Raw genomic sequence first — 21,747 nt, 5'->3', positions numbered from 1 at the left:
AAATTCTATCTAATTATGATAAATTATGTATGAAGGCAACAACGTGTGTTGGGAATATGCAGCGATAGCTTCCCGGAAGTAGGCCAGTATAAGCGTTTGTGTTTCCCGGTTTGTGACGTGTGCAGAAAATATTTTAAATGTTAGCAAAGATTTTCTATTATATTGACAAGATAGTCGAGTAACCACTCTTAACAATGGAAATACTTATCCTCAAAGGTTGAAGGCAGGCGGGAGGAGGCGATATAAGGTGGGACCACTAGCTAATAAGAGGGCAGATACGCATGTGAACAACAAGCAGAACTCCGATATAAAGTAGTTTTGTTTTTGCCGAAATACCACGTACGTTAGTTCATTCGTAACAATCGAACACGAAACTTCTATTTGATCAAATAAGCAATTCATTTTTTGTTGTTGACCAAATTCGACACTCATTGGCGGACTTGTTTTCGTGGACAAAATGTGGGCGGAGTAAATTCTCTCGTTTCGCTTCTTCCTCTCTGATGTTAGCAGGCGACACCTAGCACTCCTAGGTGGATGCTACCGTACCGCCACATGTTTTTGTATTTTATTATTTAGATATTATACATATATTTCACCGGTACCAACTCGTAGTAAGTTACGACGAGCTAAAAGCAAAATGTCAGCAAGTGCGGTGTATGTGTTAGACCTCAAAGGCAAGGTAAGAGGACATGATATTTGCTTAACTAGCTTAATCTAAAATGGTTCACATATGTTTACTAATGCATCGCATAATTTGATGGTCAAAGTACAATATATAGCTAGCAACTTTACGTTCTAAGAAAAATATACAACAGTGAATTTGAGATGGCTAGTTTTTTATGTTGACACGGGAAATTAATCATATGCATTGTAGCTAGTTTCTTAGCTAGCAGCTAACCCACCAGCTAGACTGGATTGGGATGGACTGGTTCAATGGATCACGTGATGTATTGTGGCCAAATTCTGCATGATAATGGTTGTGGTGGCCATATGAACAGTATACTCTATCACAAGCTTGACAAGGATGTCATCATGATCTCCAACATTTGCCTCCATCCAAAGGCCTGTTTTGAGAATGAAAACACACTCCATGTGAAGGCTCAAATGCATAGTCCAGTTAGACCCATGTAGATTTTTGTGTTCCATATCAAAGACACTTGAAGATATGAAAACATGATGCCAGTTCAGGATGTCATCAGGAGGCACATACCATGTAGGATGGAGAGATAGCTAGAGAAGTAAGTTCCTGTTGATTTTGTTTCACCTCTCCAGGTTCTGGTTTGTCGTAACTACAGAGGAGATGTGGACATGTCAGAGATTGAGCACTTTATGCCCATCCTCATGGACAGAGAGGAGGAGGGCAACTTATCCCCTATCCTGGCCCACGGAGGGGTCCGCTTCATGTGGATCAAACACAACAACCTGTACCGTATCCTTACTGCCACTCACTCAACCTCTCACAAAGGGGATTAGAATGACTACTGCCTCAGTATTCCTTTGCCTTTCCAATATAGAGTCCCCAATACAAATGGGAAACCGTTCCATATCTTGCTCTGGGAAAAAGGGAGAGTGATGGTTGGTTTGATTGCTTAGGTCAAAGTACTACTACTCTCGCTGAGAGCTGAAGCAATGGATAGGTTCACTTCTTGCAAATTCCACTTTATTGAGGTAGATAAAAGTCGACTCATGTTGACAGCCCCACATCAACTTTTCACCTTAACAAATGTTCCATCAGTTGTAGCAACGTCTAAGAAAAATGCCTGTGTCTCCTTGGTCTTCTCTTTCCTCTACAAAATTATCCAGGTGAGTTGCAATAAGTCTGTCTATAATGGTGTGCAGTGGTCTTATTTTCCAATAACCCATAGGTAATTACTGGTGGTTAACTGGTAAGAAATGTGTTGTATCTAGACTCAGTCTATTGTCTCTGCAGGTTTTCTCAGAGTATTTTAAAGAATTGGAAGAGGAGAGTATCAGAGATAACTTTGTCATCATCTATGAGTTGATGGATGAGCTGATGGACTTTGGCTACCCCCAGACTACTGACAGCAAGATCCTTCAAGAGTGAGTATCCTATCTAGCCCTTAATCTGTCTACAACACTCTTGTCTCTGTACAAACCTATGTTTAGCTTCCATTAAACAGTTTAACATTCCTCCAAGTTAAACATGATAAAATAATGTAGTAGTGACCTACAGTACTGTATGTACAGTTTCTTACATTTTACCTAAACACCCAGTATGACAGACAGTTCCTCTCAGTTTTGTCCTGTCCTCTCACCCGGTCTGTCTTTGTTGGTTTGTAGGTACATCACCCAAGAGGGGCACAAGCTGGACACAGGGGGCCCGCGCCCCCCTGCCACCGTCACCAACGCTGTATCCTGGAGGTCAGAGGGCATCAAGTACAGGAAGAATGAAGTCTTCCTGGATGTCATCGAGTCTGTTAATCTTCTGGTGCGGCACCTTGTCACGTCGTGTTCTAAGTCTAACACTCGCCTCCCTCTAATACAGTCTTCTCTATCACAAAATGATTCAGTGTTTCATTGAAGTACTATCAACCATTTTCAACTTAGACGCATTTCTGCAATTGTTGTAAACGGTCTGACACTTCTCCCCCTTTCTCTCCTCTGTGCAGGTCAGTGCAAACGGTAACGTACTGCGCAGTGAGATCGTGGGCTCCATCAAGATGCGTGTGTTCTTGTCAGGGATGCCTGAGCTGCGTCTGGGCCTCAACGACAAAGTTCTGTTTGAGAACACTGGCCGTGAGTTCCTCTGCACTCTGCACACCGTTTGCCACTGTGGATGGGTTACAGTTCAGTTAAAAGACATGCATGTCAGATTTCAAAGCTGTTTGTCTGTATTCTCAGACCTAATTTTAGACACTAACGCGTGACTTAGCCTTTTGCTTAGAATTTCCCATAGACATCATTGCATAATTTTGTTGTATGCAGTGCACACATATTTCAAGTTATGATTCAGCTCTTACCTCTAATCTATTTAAATTCCAAACAGAGCTTTCGTTTTTCTCAGATGACTGTACTTGTACCACGTACAATCCTCTCATGCCCTGACTCTCTCTGTGGCTATGCTCACCACAGGAGGGAAGAGTAAATCAGTGGAGCTGGAGGACACGAAGTTCCACCAGTGTGTGCGTCTGTCCCGCTTTGAGAATGACCGCACCATCTCCTTCATTCCCCCCGATGGAGAGTTTGAGCTCATGTCCTACCGCCTCAATACACACGTATGTACTGTATGAGAGAGAGGCCAGTTTAATTTGATTAGATGGGCTTGTTGTTATGGGTCTGTTTTACAGACAAAGATGACTTCTTAGACAAAAAACCATGCTTCATGGAGATTCTCCATCGAAAGGGCTTCTTAGTCCAAGACTAGGTTTTATCTCTGTCTGTGTTACCGCCCCTTTAAGGGATGGGCATGCAATTAGAAGTGTACAAATTAAAGCTGAAATCCGTACTTGGTGAAACTGCCATGTCCGTTTGCAATATTAAAACAATAAAGAAGTTACTTCAAACAACGAACACTGTTTTTTACCTCGGGCATTGCACATCATTGCACGAGCGATAGAACAGCAGAGTATGTACTGCTGAAATTTTCGCCTAAAATGACATACCCAGATCTAACTGCCTGTAGCTTAGGACCTGAATCAAGAATATGCATATTCTTGATACCATTTGAAAGAAACACTTTAAAGTTTATGGAAATGTGAAATTAATGTAGGAGAATATAACACATTAGATCTGGTAAAAGATAATACAACCAAAAAAACATGCGTTTTCTATTAGTTTTGTTGTTCCATCTTTGAAATGCAAAAGAAAGGCCACAATATAATATTGCGGTTTAGGTGCGATTTAGATTTTGGCCACTAGATGGCAGCAGTGTGCGCGCAAAGTTTTTCAAATTGATCCAGTGAAGCGTTGCAATACTGGACTATTTTGTATCAAGTCTGCCCAAATGTGCCAAATTGGTCAATTGATACATTTTCAAGTACATAACTATAGAGAACATACAAAAATTATATGGTAATACAAAATGTATGTTTACACACTCCCAGGAATGTCATACATGATGGATCATTAGCTTATACACTAACTTTCACACATCTAGATGGCCGGGCAGGGTGGGTGTGGAGCCAGAGACGGCAAAGGTTCAAACTGTAGAACCCAGTTCCTACATTTGAATATAAAAATGGATTTTATCAAACAAAACTATGTTACATTTTATCTCTGGGACCCTCAGGATGACCAATCAGATCAAGATTACTGAATGTAAGTACATTATTTACCTTCAGAGGTGAATGTATCAAACCAGTTGCCGTGCTAAGTTTTTTGTTGTTGTGCACTCTTCTCAAACAATAGCATGGTATTTTTTCACTGTAATAGCTACTGTAAATTGGACAGTGCAGTTAGATTAACAAGAATTTAAGCTTTCTGCCCATATAAGACATGTCTATGTCCTGGAAAGTTTGCTATTACTTACAAGTCATGCTAATCACATTAGCGCACGTTAGCTCAACCGTCCCGTATATGGGACACCGATCCCGTAGAGGTTAAGGAATTACTCATGTATTTATGCGTATGAGATTGTGACATTATGACATGCCATTTTGCATGTACAAGAAAGATGTGTCAATGCAGAAATTACCCTTTCGTTGTATTGATTCGTTTTTTTTTTTTTAAGCCTATGAAATGTATTGTCCCCAGGTGAAGCCCCTGATCTGGATAGAGTCTGTGATAGAGAAACACTCCCACAGCAGGATCGAGTACATGATCAAGGTAAACACCAGCCCTGCAACGTTACCCAGCAGCTAAGATAACAGTATGCTCTGGTATCAAATCAATAGTTAACCACAAAGCTATCATAAACGCAAATGGCATGATATTCAGAAATGCTGTATATTAATCTCTCTTTTTCTGTCTAAGGCTAAGAGTCAGTTCAAGAGGCGGTCCACGGCCAACAACGTGGAGATCCACATTCCAGTTCCCACAGATGCGGACTCGCCCAAGTTCAAGACCACGGTGGGCAGTGTCAAGTGGATCCCAGAGAACAGTGAGGTCGTCTGGTCCATCAAGTCATTCCCGGTGAGTACAACAACACACTGGACCGCATGCTAGCGTAGACCATAGTTCTCAAAGTAGGGTTCTTTGAGAGTCTGAACATAACCACAAAAATCTAAAGTGTCACTTAACTAACCTGGATACAATCCTAACTCTTGCTCTGTTTTGTTTTGTCTTGTCTCAGGGGGGTAAGGAGTATCTGATGAGAGCCCACTTCGGTCTGCCAAGTGTGGAAGCAGAGGACAAGGAGGGGAAGCCCCCCATCAGTGTCAAGTTTGAGATCCCCTACTTCACTACGTCTGGCATCCAAGTGAGCATCCTTACTGCAGTACCTCTTCTATCCACCAGGGGTCTCTTGTTGCTGTTAGTGGGAGACTGGGAATCATTCTAACACAGGATGGCGCTGTTGTAACACAGATGAGGTCTGACTGCTCGCGCTGAGAACCTGAGGTGTGCTTGAGATCGTGCTTGGTTTGTGCTTCAAAGACTGGTGTCGTGTGTGTGTGTGTGTGGTTCTGTTGTAGGTAGAACTGCTGTCATTTTAAATACAGACCGTACAACAGACAAACTGTCAGTCAACCAACACAAAGAACAACATCCCTTCATCACTGTAGCGTTGGCCTGGCGGGTCTCTGTCAGAGAACATATCTACACTAGAGAGCTAAGATGTTGACAAGCAGCACTCAAAAGGATGTACACACATTCAAATAGTTCTGCACAGATACTGTATAGCTAGCATCAGGCAACTGCTAAAAAAGAAAAACTGATCCACACGCTCACTGCTTTTAGGACTGACTTTGTTTTGCTCTGTTTTATTGAGACATTGTTTCTACCCATAATACTCAGACCTAATGGCCAAAAGGTAGTAGATGGGATGGTTAAGATGAGGACAATTAGGAGCACAGTACCAGTGTGCAGGTCCTTTTTTATGTTGGGTGGTGTTCTGGATCAGTGTCAAGCTCTCCCTGACAGCCCTCTGCTTCCAGATCTGATACCAGGGAAATTACATCAGAGCCCAGAGAATCAAAGGAAAGCCTTTTCGTTGGCTCAGTGGTGGGTTCGCTCGCCTCGTGTCTTTGTTTCCCAATTTCCTGGTGAAAAACGAGCATGGCAAATTTATTATCGAGACGCACACCCTCACAACAGCACTAAAACAAACCGTTTGCGTCTCCATACAGGAATACAAAGCTATGAAGTCGACACATTACATCATTGTAGGGATTAACATGGGTAACTGGGATCCCGGGACTGTCCCGGGAACACTCTTCACATTTCCCCCCAAAATAAAATGATAAGACCCGGGAAATTACATTTTACCCCAAAGTGGCTAATGCAATTCCACAAAAGCAGATTAGCAAAAAATAAAATAGCACATTATCCAAACAGGTTGTTGCATGGAGTCTAGCATATTTACTTCACACAAAGTCACCATAAATTCAAAGCACACACATAATTGACACTGCCGGACTGCACACGCGACCTGAATGCCGTTAATAAACCCTACAGGAAACCCCTACTGTATAGCCTATTTTAAAAAATTTGCCTCTCTGAGTTATCATTGTGATTCTTCAGACAGTCACAAATTTGATAGGCCCCTATGCACAATACATTACATCTGTCACAGTCTGTTAACAATTCAGTGGCATGAGGGAAAATTCTATCTTCTCCTGTCATAGCGCCTAGGCTATTTTCCAATCCAGTCCCAATCCCACTGAAACCCAAAATCCTGACTCCTGTCTCGCATGGAAATTCCTAACTTTATTCTGTAATCCATAGGTTGCATTATCAAAGCACGTCTTTTTCCTATGCATGTCAAAATACAGCTATAGCTTCTCTCGTACTTGCTGCCCATATGAGAGCTTCGGTAGAGAATGTCAAATCAAATCAAATTTTATTGGCCACATGCGCCGAATACAACAGGTGCGATCAACAAACGGTATGAGAGTATATATGGATATTTTTTAAACAGAGGTTTTCCCTGTTAAGATACCTTTTTAAAAACATTTCCACTCTTCATCTCCCCGTGATTCATAAGCTGATCTGCTATCTATATAATCATCAACTCGATTTTGCCAAATATTGGAGATATTCTGTCATTCGTTGAAGGATGTTATCTAGCAAGCTTAGCAACTTTGTTCTTTTTACTTTTGTTTGACTGCCGTTACAAAGTTTGTATGATTCGACAACTCTATACTCTGTGCATCTTGAGCGCGCTCTGTGTTGAGATTACCACTGCTGAAATGCACTGAATTAATTGAGGAACATGAGAACGCTCTGAATTTATGAATGGCCTGTTTCGCAGTTCACAACAATGTAATTGTTGATCAAAGATTGTTACTCTATCATTACTAAATATCAGTTTCATTTTCTCTGATATCTTCACATAGTGGCGCAGCCAAGCCGACAAGGTGGCGCAGCACCCTTCATATTTGGGGAGAACCCAGGCATTTTTACAATATCTTGGTTTTAAACGCTTTAAATTGGCAATTTGTGGACTCCAGAAAGAGTAGCTATTGCTTCTGCAAAACGAATGGGGATCCAAATAAACAAAAACGCCTGATTTTTGTGGTATTTCCCAGGACTCTTTGGATGAATATGAATTATCTTTGGGAAAATATGAATCCTTACATCATTGTGCTGCAGCACTGTGTTTTTTAGCTGGACCTGCACAACATTTGCAGCCTTAGTAACAACTACCCTAGATTTTAAAGTTTGCCGAGGGACATCTCAGCTAAGCTGCCATGCATTGGGGCTAAACACAAATTAGGCACTTTGGGGGTGCAGGGAGTTGGATATTACAGTTGAGTTAAGAGTCAGTAAAGCAGGAGAAACTCAAGCCTGTTATCTACACCTCCATTGTGTCGTATTCTAAATAAATGTGACATGCTAGCTCACAGTGGTGATATCAGTTCACATGGCTGGAAAGCAGCATTGGTGTCTGGTGGTTACCTCACCTTCCATAGCAGGTTTATGTGTGCGTTGGGATGATTTCCTTTCTTTTGTGAGAGCGTATGACAAAACCTTTTTCAATAGGCTTTGTTCCATGTATTCACAGGGCCTCTGTCTTGCCTGTAAAGCCACAGGATATATTACCTGATCTCTATCTGGATTTACCGTCTATGCAAATTCTCTAAATTCACTGTCAAACTGTTTTAATAAATTAGACATGATCTACCCAATATAGTTATCAGTTTGAACATATTTCTATACACACATGTTAAAGAGCCAAACATGCTCTGCTAAATAAGAGTTTTTCTCAGTTTTTTGTGTCATTCCCAAATCAATATTCTGCAGTGGCATCCCACACAGAATTGAGGAGGTTTAAATTACACTTTGCTTGAATTTCTCTGGAAATGAGGAGGTTTTGGCACTAATGGAAAATGAGAGCTTTCATAATCAAATGGATCGACTGAGAGACATTGACAGTGTCTTCCTGTTGTAGTGTTCTACCAGACAATGTTCACCGAACGGTTTCATCATCACTACAAGATGCACTCGTAACGTAGCCACACTTATTTAACCCTAGTGGTGGCACCTTGAGGAAAGGGTTGCTTGTAAACCGCAGCCCCTCAAAATAACTCACTCAACCAGAGATCAATGGAGCCTTCATCAGAGATGCTACTGGAAGCTACTATTTAGGGGTTTTGATGAGGAGCTATTTTGTGGCCCTCGCTGACCCCAAGGCCGCTTCGCTGGTGTTCCAGGGCCTCTTGAACTGTGCAGAGCCCCTGTGGTCGCTCCAACGGAGCCCACCGCACGCCACCAAGGTTCTCTGCTAGCATTGAGGGAACATTTATGCAGCCTGGGCTTATTACAGGGAGCACGCCATTTACTGCTCAGTGTGTGTGTGTCTGTGGGTGCGTGCCTCTGCATATGCCTGGCTGCATGTGTGAGCATGTGTGCACACTCACTCTCCACGCTCCCTTGTCTCTCACACAAGACACACAGCACAAAAAAAAAGAGGAACCACATCATCAACTCCTTGATTAGACAGCGTGGTATATCAAAGTGGTGTTTTACCCCACCGCCAGCCAGGCCTACAGGCAGATGTGCATTAAGCCCCCCAGCCATATCCTATCTGAGGTAGAAAAGGGAAGTTTACCACCAGAGCGGTTTGGGCTGCTCTAGAGGCAGAGGCTGCCGGGTTTCTTTATAGCCTGCTGATGGTAGGGGGGGAAGCCACATCAGGGCTCATCTGTCCCCCTCCAGGGGATAATTACAGCCAGGTTCCCCCTCCCCTCAGACACAGTGGCGTGGCCCACCAGCCCCTCAGAGAGATGTACTCCATATAGGCCTAGTCAACCACCAGAACAGAACGCATGGCCAACTGCAAGTATTCATTATTTACAGTAAATATATCATAGTCCATATCATGTACTGAATAAAAAACTGGCATTGTGTATGAAAATAAGAACTATATTTGGCACAGATATCATCACGGATATCCTGGAAAGTAGATATTCCGGTGTTGTACCAATTTGACATGCCCAAGAAAAGCGATTGATGGATGTGCCTTTGCTGTAAGTTTTGTAAGCAGATGATAATTTGATCTTCATTTAATGTAAATAAACTGTTCTTACTGTTATAAACAGAAATGATTAGACATCTATCAGTAGTTAGTAGAACTGTCATGTAGGTTTAGTTGTTTCAAAAGAGATCTTAAAAACAAGTTGTTTGTTGGACCATGGGTGACAGATTCATTGACTATTTTTGCTTGAGCATTCATTGAAGCTCTTACCTCATGCTGATCAAATCAAATAGCTGTTGAAAAGGTCAATTGTCTACCAGATAGCCTAGAGAAACCGCTTGTTCTAAATAACTACTGTCTCTGTATTCACATTCTCTAACATCTCAGAGAAATCCTTAAACACTGAGGACACATTCATCCCCAAGATAAATATGCTATATTTCAAGAGGGTGTCCTTGAAATATGACATTTTTAGCTTGGTCCGAATGTGTCCGAAACTTTGGAACGAATGTGTGAAAATGTTTGCCAAATCGTGCCCGCTTTGGTCTTACAGTAGTTTAGAACAACAAGCATCTAAATTTGTAAGGCACCAGACTACTTAGACATAGAGTAGTAGGCTACACCTCGATTTAGCTGCATTTATTACAGCATCACATCAGCCAACCTTGTTACTGTCTGCGACTAACTGGTAGTGTAGGAATAAGAAGCTACCAATTTCACCACCGGCCGTGTAGAGTTGTAGACGGGTCAACTAATGTTGGAGACTTCAGGACGAGAAAAGAGGTCTGTCCTTGTTTCACCCTGTGGGTACTATTCCTGCATCTCTTTTGATCAAGGCTATTTCTCACTATGACTTGGTATTGTTGGCTAAACATAGAAACTATGAAATATTAGGAAAGTTCAACGTTGAATTGGCTCAGTTAGCATATCACTTTTAGGCAAGATAGGAGACTAAAGGTTATCATGATTCAAGATAGGAGACTAAAGGTTAGCATGATTCAAGATAGGAGACTAAAGGTTAGCATGTTTCAAGATAGGAGACTAAAGGTTAGCATGATTCAAGATAGGAGACTAAAGGTTAGCATGATTCAAGATTGGAGACTAAAGGTTAGCATGATTCAAGATAGGAGACTAAAGGTTAGCATGATTCTGGCTGATAAAAGTATGGATGTATCAATATAGGCCAGAGGTAATGGAAGAGTTGGACAAAAACGTCATTCATAATCTTTAGTGATATGTATGAGGTGATCGCACAATTGAGGGTAGTTAGGGAGTGTCAACATGATAACCACCAGGCCATTCTGATGGGCCTTGTTGGCTTGCTTTGACCTGCTAGCACCCCTGTTCTGCCAATGACAGCCACTAGACCTAACTGATGTTAGCTTTGACCTGCCAGCACTGAGATCCTCCTGTTCTCACAACGTCTAGACTGCAGACACACACACACAGCTCTGAGACCGTTCAGACAGTCCTATATGCATATAGACATATTCATTCTGCATTGTGTATTGGCCGTGTGATCTGCCTCAAACACCCTTTAGAGCTTAAATCACACTTGAAATAGGCATGGTGCGTAAATGGGAGGCGATTTCTACAGCTCACAGTCCAAAAACAGCCCTAGTCTGACATGGATAATGTCAGGTCAGCAGACCGATCTACCTCTGTGGAGTAAATGTGTTTGTATCCAACTAGGTTGCCTTTGCACCAGAGTGCAGGATCATAGCCTTTTTGGAGAGGAATGGAGCAGCTCCCTGTTATGAGACAAACCACCTTGTGTGTCTTGGAGGCAGGTTATGTCCTGATACTGGCAGTGTTCACACCTTTCTGAGAGGAACATGAAGGATGTGTTTTGGGTGCCCGACTGCATGCCTGTTGCATCTTCATCAGGACCCCCAGACAGACGGACCACACCCAGAGGTGTTCGTTGAGGAGCCTGTAAGGGCCTGTGTCCTGTTGTAGTGTGGGTTTCTTCATTACGGCCCAGTTATGATTTATGGTACCCTTGGTGTAAAGTGTTTCACTCCCTAATGCAAAAACGATCATCTTTCCCATATGGTGTTGATAAAAAGCTCAGTATTTATGTGAAGAGAGCTGGGCTGCGGTGCGGTGTGCTGTGGCCATTTACACATCGTCAAATCTGTCTGTCAGTGTAATTCTCGGGGCCATTATTGCAAGTCTTTTATACTGGGGAAGATTTAAGGCGTAATCCCCCACTCTCATGTTCTGTTAGAATCTCTGAATGCCTCAAGGTGCTCCCCGTTTCAACGAAAGCCCAGCCATGAAACAATAAGGAACTGTTTTACGATGGGGGAATATGAAGCTCAATCCACTGATAAGCTCACCACAGAGATAAGCATGCTAAATATATTGTTTGTTTTATAGGCCTCAGTGTAAAATAATGAGATTTTAATGACAGTTGCATTCTCATGTGTTCTGCTTACACTCACAGTTATGCAATATGTGTGCCCTTGGTGGGTCTTGTTCAATAGGTTGTAGTTTCACAAGAAGGGCAAGTGAAGAATTTATGAAATTTCACATAGGATTGGGAAGTGCCAGTTCCCTAATTTGTATTAATATCGAAAAGTTTCTTAACCACTTCTTCATACCAGCTAATTTCTCTCTTGAATGTGAGAATAGTTCCCATCATCTGCAGACGTTTACTTTGTTTACAGGGCATATATGACCTTATGGGTGTAACTTGGCATTGTTAAAGGTAGTATTTTAAGTGGATGTAAAAAAGAATCTTCCTTGTAAAAACAACACAGTATCATGTACAGTTAACCCTATTTTGTTATATTCAATGTACTTGACTGGTTTTCCAAACAGGCTCAGATTGACATTAAATAAACTGAGTGTACAAAACATAAGAAACACCTTCCTAATATTGAGTTATATTGAGCACCCCCTTTTACCCTCAGAACAGCCACAATTTCTCGGAGTATGGACTCTACAAGGTGTTGAAAGCGTTCCACAGGCATGCTGGCCCTTCTTGAGTCCAATGCTTCCCATAGTTGTGTCAAGTTGGCTGGATGTCCTTTGGGTGGTGGACCATCCTTGATACACATGGGAAACTGTTGAGCGTCAAAAACCCAGCAGCGTTGCAGTTCTTGACACACTCAAACCGGTGCACCTACTACCATACCCCGTTCAAAGGCACTTAAATATTTTGTCTTGCCCATTCACCCTCTGAATGGCACACATACACAATCCATGTCTCAATTATCTCAAGGCTTAAAAACTCTTCTTTAACCTGTCTCCTCCCTTTCATCTACACTGATTGAAGTGGATTTAACAGGTGACATCAATAAGGGATCATAGCTTTCACCTGGATTCACCTGGTCAGTTTATGTCATGGAAAGAGCAGGTGTTCCTAGTGTTTTGTACACTCAGTGTATGTACTCTAATTACTCCCTTTAATCACTGTTTGCGCTCAGTGTGATGATGGACATACACAGTGTGATGTTTGTTTGCTCACTCTTGTTTTTAGGTGCGCTACCTGAAGATCATTGAGAAGAGTGGCTACCAGGCTCTGCCATGGGTTCGATATATCACACAGAACGGAGGTAAGGCTGAACTAGACATTCACACCAAACCTCCCAATGAAGACTGACCCTTAACCCACCATACTGTAATCATGATCTCTCATTATCCCACCCACCAAACATCTGCATGTGAAACGCACTGTCATCTACCATCAATCGTATGCGTTGAACTATGCATGTCTGAACTGCCACGTGGCTCTGCTCCTGTACTCTGGCTCTTCTGCTTCTGGGTGGGCCCCCCACGTTGCTCTGTTGCCCCGCACATAAGTGTTGAGGCTTTTACTGGTTTCAATAGTTTTAGTAATTACAGCACTGAATGTTGCTTCAGGGACCGTTTTGCCCTGCCAGGAATAAGTCTAGGGGACACTGCTACCAAGTGGTCTGCAACGTCCGTCACTGGATTTTCCCCTGCTTCATGCAGTTCTGTGTGTGGTTCTGTTATCTACTGTACGCCATGTTGTAAGGCGCTATAGTACAGTCGGCAGTCCGTCTCTCTCCAGGCCTCTCTTCCTGATCAGGTTATCTGTGCAGGTGGTCTGAGACAGGGGCCCCTCCCCTCCCGACTCTGATTGGCAGGAAGGAAGCATCCAGGAAATAGAGTTGTTCTTGGCGGCCGCTGGCCATCTGTCGTACGTACTACACCCCAACTAATGGCTGTCTTACTTATACACCGGCCCCCGCAGAGCAGAGCCAACCAACATATTCATTACCTCCGATATCAACCAGAGGAAGGCATTCGTCTCCGCCGACAGCCTCTCGACTGGACGTTTGTTTTGATACTTTGTCAATCGGGGGGTTGAATATTTTGTTCCGGGCGGTCTTTGGTGTCTACTCCATGCAAGGCCAAACTACAGGTCCTGGCTTTGTTGTTGTCTGTGCGTGTGGCTTGAATCCAGTCTATCTGAATCGCTGACTCGCTGATCCTAATGGAATTCATGTCAATGTTTTCACTACAGTGAAAGTAGATTAAACGGACAAGAAACAATATCTCCAGTGATCCATTCTCACCAGAAAGTATCATGATATTTGACAATATGAATCCCGGCAATTATATGGCTCCATTTTGTCTCAATCCCCTCTGAAATAGATGAGTTCCACCTCCATTGTCTGCGAGGAGAGCGAAAGCCAACACATGCTGAAGCGGTTAAGAATGATGCTGCAACTCTGACATTGATACTATCTTTTGCAAGAGTGAAAAAAGGGAAGAAAAACACGGAAGGGGGGAAAAGCTCAGAGGTCCCAGAGGACTGAGAGAACCTGCTAGCGTAGCGAGAGGGGAGGGCCGGCCGGAGAGGCTTTTGCCAAACGATGGTGACCTCTCCAGTTTGGGGTTAGCGGATGACGAATGTAGGCAGCCCACAGGGACTCCATGTGCACGCCCTTGCTCTTAAATGTTTATCTTACCTTATGTCTCTGGGTTATTGCCAGTGCATTTAGCCAAGGAATGATTTAGGAATGCACATGTGAGTAGGGGAATTCAGGGCTGCTGAAACTGAAAGCATACTTTTTCCATCGTCCCCCTCTCACAAAATGTTTCTGATAGGATCTAATAAAACAGGGATCAGTGGGTCTGTTGAATTACTTGTCTTGAGGATGGGTGATAGATTTCATACTGGGGAGGTTAGACCTTAACGTGGGTGGATCGCTGAATACTTACAGTAGATGTACTGTGTATATAGACTGAATTCTTTAGATAAATAAAGATTAAATAATACAATAAAAAATATTTTGTTGACACAGATATAAAAAATTTAAGAACGGTGCCATCATACTGCACTGTTGTATTTCACCGAAAGGGAAGGTGTAGCTAACCTTTTCCATACATCTGTATTTGTAATGTTCATGTATGGGGGATTCCACTAGTTCCGCTTAGGGTTAAAGAAAATACTAGACCTTTTGTTTGAGTTAATGCCCCTAACTTTAATACAAAATCCAACTTTATTATCACTCATCAAACCTGTTATTAAACAGATTTAAGTTGACATGTTGTGGAAGCTGTCAGGGTAATCAAACAACACGGATCACAGTGGTGTAATTACAAACTAGGTGTGAAGACGAGATATCTCATGTAGGCTACCTCATGTGCTCTGGCCACTGCCAAGTTTTACTTCCATGTTCACCCCCAAGGCCCCAACTGAATAGCCAACGCCACCTGAACTGACTGCTTGCATCATCTTGATGAGCTCTGGGTTTTAGTGGTCAAACTGGGCACCAGTTTCCAGACTGATTCCTTGCCAGTGCCCACCGCAGACTGCTACCGCGCCACCATTTTGTGTATTTTTTTTCCTCCTATGTAATTTTCTTGATCAAAAGAGATGCAACGTTAGCGGAAAGATGTCCCTAGTCTTAACTGACGATTCAATCTTCATGAGATTGATTTCATTAAAAGAGCTGAAATGTAATTAGGCATCCTTAATATTAAGCGTGGTATCCTGTATGGTTTTATTAACTTAATCTATTAAAGTTTACACCTTCAAAGGGGAAGAAGTGAATTATTATTGACCTATGTCTATGTGACATCTCAATGTTATCAAACAATGAAAGACAAAGTACTTCAAATTGCACGTTTCATATCACTTTTAAAAAGGGGCAGTGTTCTTTTATGGGGAAGCGATACTCGACACTGTACAACTCTAGAAATAAAGCACTGGCCCTAACCCAACTAGATGCCTTGATGCCTTTGGCAGCCTGACAGTTTCTTCAGGCTGATTGAAAAGCCTCGTCCGATTTGCAGAGCGCCCTTGGGGCCTTGATGTGGCCGTAGGTCCTGATTGGCATGTTGGTGGCGGTGAGGTCACAGACGGGGCTGTCGTTGAAGACTGGTGGAAAGTGTAGGAGTGGTGTGACAGGGTGATGCCACCCCCAAGGAACCTGTGGCTTTACCCCAGCACGAACATGCACTTTGTTGTGGACCACGGAGAGCCAATGGCACATCATCTGTGTGTCCCTGTGTGTGACTGTGCTATGGCCAGGAGCCTGAGTCAGCAAAGCCACGTATTGGCTCCGTCTCTTCAAGAAGAACTGTGTGCTCGTGCATTTCTGGGGAGAGGGGCGCATAGGACCAAATTAGAGACCTCCCATGAGCGTGCAGTAAAGGTCTGTAAACACAGCCTATCAATTACCACAGCCAAAGTAGTCCTGAAGACTTAAGCTGTCTTATTCTACCCCTTTAATGTTCTCCTCACTCAAAAGCCATATAGGAAACCAGCATGTGTTTGATGGTTAAGAGGACAGTCATTTTCAAGGAGACTTTGGGGGGGTGGAAATAAGCCACCAGACCCATTGTCTAGCCCGTGGCATGTGCACTCTACAATAAAAAATAGTTATCCAGGCGAGTCGGGGTAATTTAGACTGGTGTGTAGACTGGATTAAAGAGTTCCGTTAAGTCAAATATTTTTAAAGAAATGTCATATTACCGAGAAGTAATATTTTGAAGTTTATTAGGTCTGTTAAAGTTGTTTTGAAGGGGTCAAAAGTCTTTAGTTTTATTCACATGAAAACATTCTGTCAAACGAACAATATGAATTCCCACATTTAGAAAGCGAACAGTTGAGTTTCACTAGAAGTAAACATGTTATGATATTTAAAGTGTGTGTGGCAGCAACATGTGGGTGTCTGTGTTAGACACTTCATAACTACCAAATTTGGCACTGTATTTCTCAAACCACCGTCACATGTTAAAGGAATTACAAATGTCAGTAGTGCATTTCAAACCCACGTCACGTAACAATACTATTGGGCTCAGTTCACCATTGTTCCAAGTGCCTCTGGTTCCCCCTAGCAACCACAGAAACACTGCTCCACCGTAGGCGTTGCACTTAATTGCTCTTAAAGCAGATATGATTTAAGGCAAATGAAAACCAGATACGCTGGGCTTAGGGGGCAAGCGGTTTCATCACTCCATGTCTAATGTTCCACACCACACTGTTTCCATAACAAACTGTGTTTTTTTTATTGTTATCATTACAGAAATTGAGGCTGTGTTCTTTAGGCTAAAGAGTGCGATTTTGGAGAGGTTTCCACTAACAGACAGTACAGATCTCGTTAAATCCGGCCCATGCTGCGTGCTTGCCCTCGTCGTAAAAGTGAATTCACACAGTCCACATACATACATACATACATACATACATACATACATACATACATACATACATACATACATACATACATACATACATACATACATACATACATACATACATACATACATACATACATACATACATACATACTGTACATATAGTACCAGTCAAAAGTTTGGACAAACCTACTGATTCCAGGGGTTTTCTTTATTTGTACTATTGTCTACATTGTATGGAATCATGTAGTAACCAAAAAAGTGTTAAACTGATTCTTCAAAGTAGCCACCCTTTGCCTTGATGACAGCTTTGCACACTCTTGGCATTCTCTCAACCAGCTTCATGAGGAATGCTTTTCCAACAGTCTTGAAGGAGTTCCCACATATGCTGAGCACTTGTTGGCTGCTTTTCCTTCACTCTGCAGTCCAATTCATCCAAAACCATCTCAATTGGGTTGAGGTCGGGGGATTGTGGAGGCCAGGTCATCTGATGCAGCACTCCATCACTTTCCTTCTTGGTCAAATAGCCCTTACACAGCCTGGAGGTATGTTTTGGGTCATTGTCCTGTTGAAAAACAAATGATAGTCCCACTAAGCGTGAACCAGATAGGATGGTGTATCGCTGCAGAATGCTGTGGTAGCCATGCTGGTTATGTGTGCCTTGAATTATAAATAAATCACTGACCATGTCACCAGCAAAGCACCATCACACCTCCTCCATGCTTCACGGTGGGAACCACACATGCGGAGATCATCCGTTCACCTACTCTGCGTCTCACAAAGACACGCGGTTGGAACAGAAGATCTCTAATTTGGACTCATCAGACCAAAGGACAGATTTCCACCGGTCTAATGTCCATTGCTCGTGTTTCTTGGCCCAAGCAAGTCTCTTCTTCTTATTGGTGTCCTTTAGTAGTGGTTTCTTTGCAGCAATTCGACCATGAAGGCCTGATTTCATGCAGTCTCCTCTGAACAGTTGATGTTGAGATGTGTCTGTTACATGAACTCTGTGAAGCATTTATTTGGGCTGCAATCTGAGGTGCAGTTAACTCTAATGAACGTATCCTCTGCAGCAGAGGTAACTCTGGGTCTTCCTTTCCTGTGGCGGTCCTCATGAAAGCCAGTTTCATAATAGCGCTTGATGGATTTTACAAACTGCACTTGAAGAAACTTTCAAAATACTTGAAATTTCCGGATTGACTGACCTTCATGTCTTGAAGTAATGATGGACTGTTGTTTCTCTTTGCTTATTTGAGCTGTTCTTGGTCTTTTACCAAATAGGGCTATCTTCTGTATACCACCCCTAACTTGTCACAACACAACTGATTGGCTCAAACGCATTAAGAAGGAAAGAAATTCCACAGATTAACTTTTAACAAGGCACACCTGTTAATTGAAATGCATTCCAGGGGACTACCTCATGAAGCTGGTTGAGAGAATGCCAATAGTGTGCAAAGCTGTCATCAAGGCAAAGGGTGGCTACTTTGAAGAATCTGAAATCTCAAATATATTTAGATTTGTTTAACACTTTTTTGGTTACTACATGATTCCATATGTGTGTTATTTCATAGTTTTGATGTCTTCACTATTATTCTACAATGTAGAAAATAGTAAAAATAAAGAAGAACCCTGGAATGAGTAGGTGTGTCAACTGTACGTACACACATACATAAACAAGTACACAATCCGTTGTGTGTGAGAAGGAGTGCGGATGTCATGCTCACCTCTACTCAAAACTCAGATTCCTGAACAGATAAGCAGTCAGAACTTGGCTTGAGCGAAGAAACCAAACTCCATACAGCTGTGTGCTTCCCATTGTAAATGTATGTGTGTTTAAGATGTTTATTTACGACTCATACTGCCAAGCATAGCACCAGAGGAACTTAACGTCTCCTTACAAACACACAATCTTTGGTCTGAGGGAACTAAAATAAGGAAACTTATCCTTGAGCTGGTTCTGCTGGTTTTAACAAGAGTTGTCTCTACTTATTGTCTTTCTTCTGTTTGTTTTATAATGGGTGGAGCCAACTCCCACAAGACGAATCACTGTTTATTTTGATTGGCTCTTGGAGTAATATTAAAACGTTAATGAATTGTGTGTGTTTTGAGGTCAAGATGGAAGGGTAGGGAAAGGACTTCTCTGTAAGCATTCGCTTAGCTTTTATGGCCAAACCAATGTTTATAGATCAGTCAATATTCATGTATGACTGTCAGCGAAATGTATGTTGTTACTGATGAGATCACTAATTATTATTTTAATTTTATTTTTTTCTCCAGATTACCAGCTCCGAACCCAATAGAAGCTGCAGCAGGGGAAGGAAGGACCCATATTTCCAGGATGTATAATTACCTATAGTCCTATGTCATGGGCCGTTGTTGTCAAATGTCTTAATATTTGTTTTCATTTCCATCTTTAAAGTTTGGTTCAAGTTTAGTGCCATAATATGAAAATGATACTCCTCTGAAAATTCTGAATTTAGGCTTTTATTTGTTTACAGTTGTACTCCTCCAAAAGCAGTGAAATTTATAATATGTCTAGAGTTACGCAAAGGTAGGTCAGTTGCAAATAATGAATACAATTATTGATACTTTACTTCCTTGTGGTCTAGCGTTCGAAGCTGCTGCCTCCAGATCACATATACCGCTGCAGCATGGGTTTGGATCTGTACCACTGCTATGTCCTCTCTCCTTCCTCTCTATATCTTTCCTGTCCAATAAAAACAGAAAATATGTGAGTGGGACTGCCACACTCCTTTAAAAAAAAAAATATATATATACTTTCCCCCTTTTCCATCTAAATTACCTGCTTGAAATGTTATTTCATAGGTCAATTTCAGGTGTTACAAGTTGAGTGTGACCAACGAAACAGTACAGTGTTATAAGAAGCTAATGTGAATTGACAAACTGCGTTCTTCATTTCTCTGTTCCATTTACTTGGTGATAGCCTGACTCAAAGCTGAAAAAGCTCTTTAATCTATTTTGTCTGGTCAGGCTTCATCAGACATCAGTCTGTGTGGCTGTTATGATGAGATAAGGTGCATTGGTACATTCATGCAGATCAAAGTGAGCACTTAAAATAGACAATGTAATAAAATATGTGCCACATTAGTTTTTATGTTTGTGTCATGACTCCAAAAGTACAGTTCCTTTAGGCCACCATTACCCCTATGAAGAATACAATCCTGAATGTTTATTAAGGATGTATTAATTGCTAATTATCTGATTCATTTAAAAACATTTTGTGTTTTTCCGTTTGTCATTTTGATCTTTCATTTGTTTTTTGGTTTCTTATCCTCACAGTGGTCAGTGGAATTAAGCTAGCTATTAAATGGTTATACGTGTACACTCACCGGCCAATTATAGGAACATCACCCTATTCACGAAAATGGATCGCTCCTACAGACAGTCAGTCATGTGGCTGTGGCTTGTTATAGAAAGCAGGCAGACAGGCATTCGGTTACTGTTCGATTTAACGTTAGAATGGGCGAAACGAGTGACCTAAGCGACTTTGAACATGGTATGATTAGGGCTGTGGCGGTTACGAAATTTCATCAGCCGTTGATTGTCAAGTAAATAACTGCTGGTCTCATGGTAGTTGACCGTTAATTAACATAAACACATTTTGCATCTCCTGGCTTCCAAGCACAGCCTACAAGGCACTGATGCAGACCTTTTGGAACATCTACATTTTAAAAAGTCTAATAAATCCATGTAATATAGCTTACACCTTCACAATAAATCCATTATTTATTTTAGACAGGTCTAAAGAAACATGATATGAAGAAAATGTATTCTATTTCAGAATAATAGAATAGCATACTCTGAGTTGTCCTTATGTTAGGTCCTCATCTGGCTATACATTTTACATTTTAGTCATTTAGCAGACGCTCTTATCCAGAGCAACTTACAGTTAGTGGCTATGCCATATGGCTGTGGGCTACACTAGTTCATTTAGCAGACAAGATTTGCTTAGAATTCCGTAGCATTATTTTATAGTATGAAGAATACAATTGAACAAAGCTGAATAAAATGGAAAGGATATTTTCTCCAAACGATTTGAGGGAGTGCGCACACGCGGCTATTCTGTGTTGAGCGTTAACAAAGAAATAGGTACTCCTATATACTAGTTATTAATGTAACTTTAGTTGTTCTACAAATGTTGGGCTATATGTTTAGATTTTTAATACATTGTAAGGCTGCATGATGTGACTCTAATGATGATGTGTCTCTCATTCACAATTTGACAAGCACTTGATAATGCCTCAAATTTCCTGGCGGCATCCGCTTTGTGTGGCAGTAATGCCCCTAAAAAAATCCATGCCTTTTGCGGCCAGTGGCCGTTGTGCCCTTGGGCTGAATATAATAATGATAATTCCCTTCTCACTCACATGGCTCTCTTATCACGTGATTGGGTCTTTCTCACAGGCTTCAAGTGAAGACCAACACATCAGGGACACAACTGCGCGCGTACTTACCAAATTCCTAAGTGCATATTGAAGATATTGGAAGAACTGTCCACATTTACTTTTTGTCAGCCAGCAAGATGAGTAGGCCTAACGAACAGCAAAAGCACTAGCCTATGTCAATCTACT

At 41.8% G+C, this 21,747-nt stretch overlaps 1 protein-coding gene across 1 annotated transcript; it reads left to right on the top strand.

Moving 5' to 3' along the window:
• Positions 1-255: 255 nt before the first annotated feature.
• LOC311130849 (AP-1 complex subunit mu-1) lies at positions 256-20,263 on the top strand. The gene is made up of 12 exons (XM_084163655.1): positions 256-679; positions 1,273-1,429; positions 1,736-1,803; positions 1,931-2,061; positions 2,302-2,449; positions 2,631-2,757; positions 3,094-3,236; positions 4,714-4,785; positions 4,933-5,091; positions 5,252-5,377; positions 13,023-13,098; positions 19,433-20,263. The coding sequence occupies exons 1-12, from the start codon at positions 638-640 to the stop codon at positions 19,453-19,455; spliced, it is 1,272 nt and encodes a 423-aa protein (XP_084019781.1). The 5' UTR covers positions 256-637; the 3' UTR covers positions 19,456-20,263.
• The last annotated feature ends 1,484 nt before the right edge of the window (positions 20,264-21,747 follow it).

The sequence above is a fragment of the Coregonus lavaretus genome (genome assembly GCF_964263955.1).
Source record: "Coregonus lavaretus genome assembly, chromosome: 6".
NCBI classification, from domain to species: Eukaryota; Metazoa; Chordata; class Actinopteri; order Salmoniformes; family Salmonidae; genus Coregonus; species Coregonus lavaretus.
The sequence above is the reverse complement of the archived record's forward strand: the minus strand, read 5'-3'. Positions and strand labels throughout refer to the sequence as shown.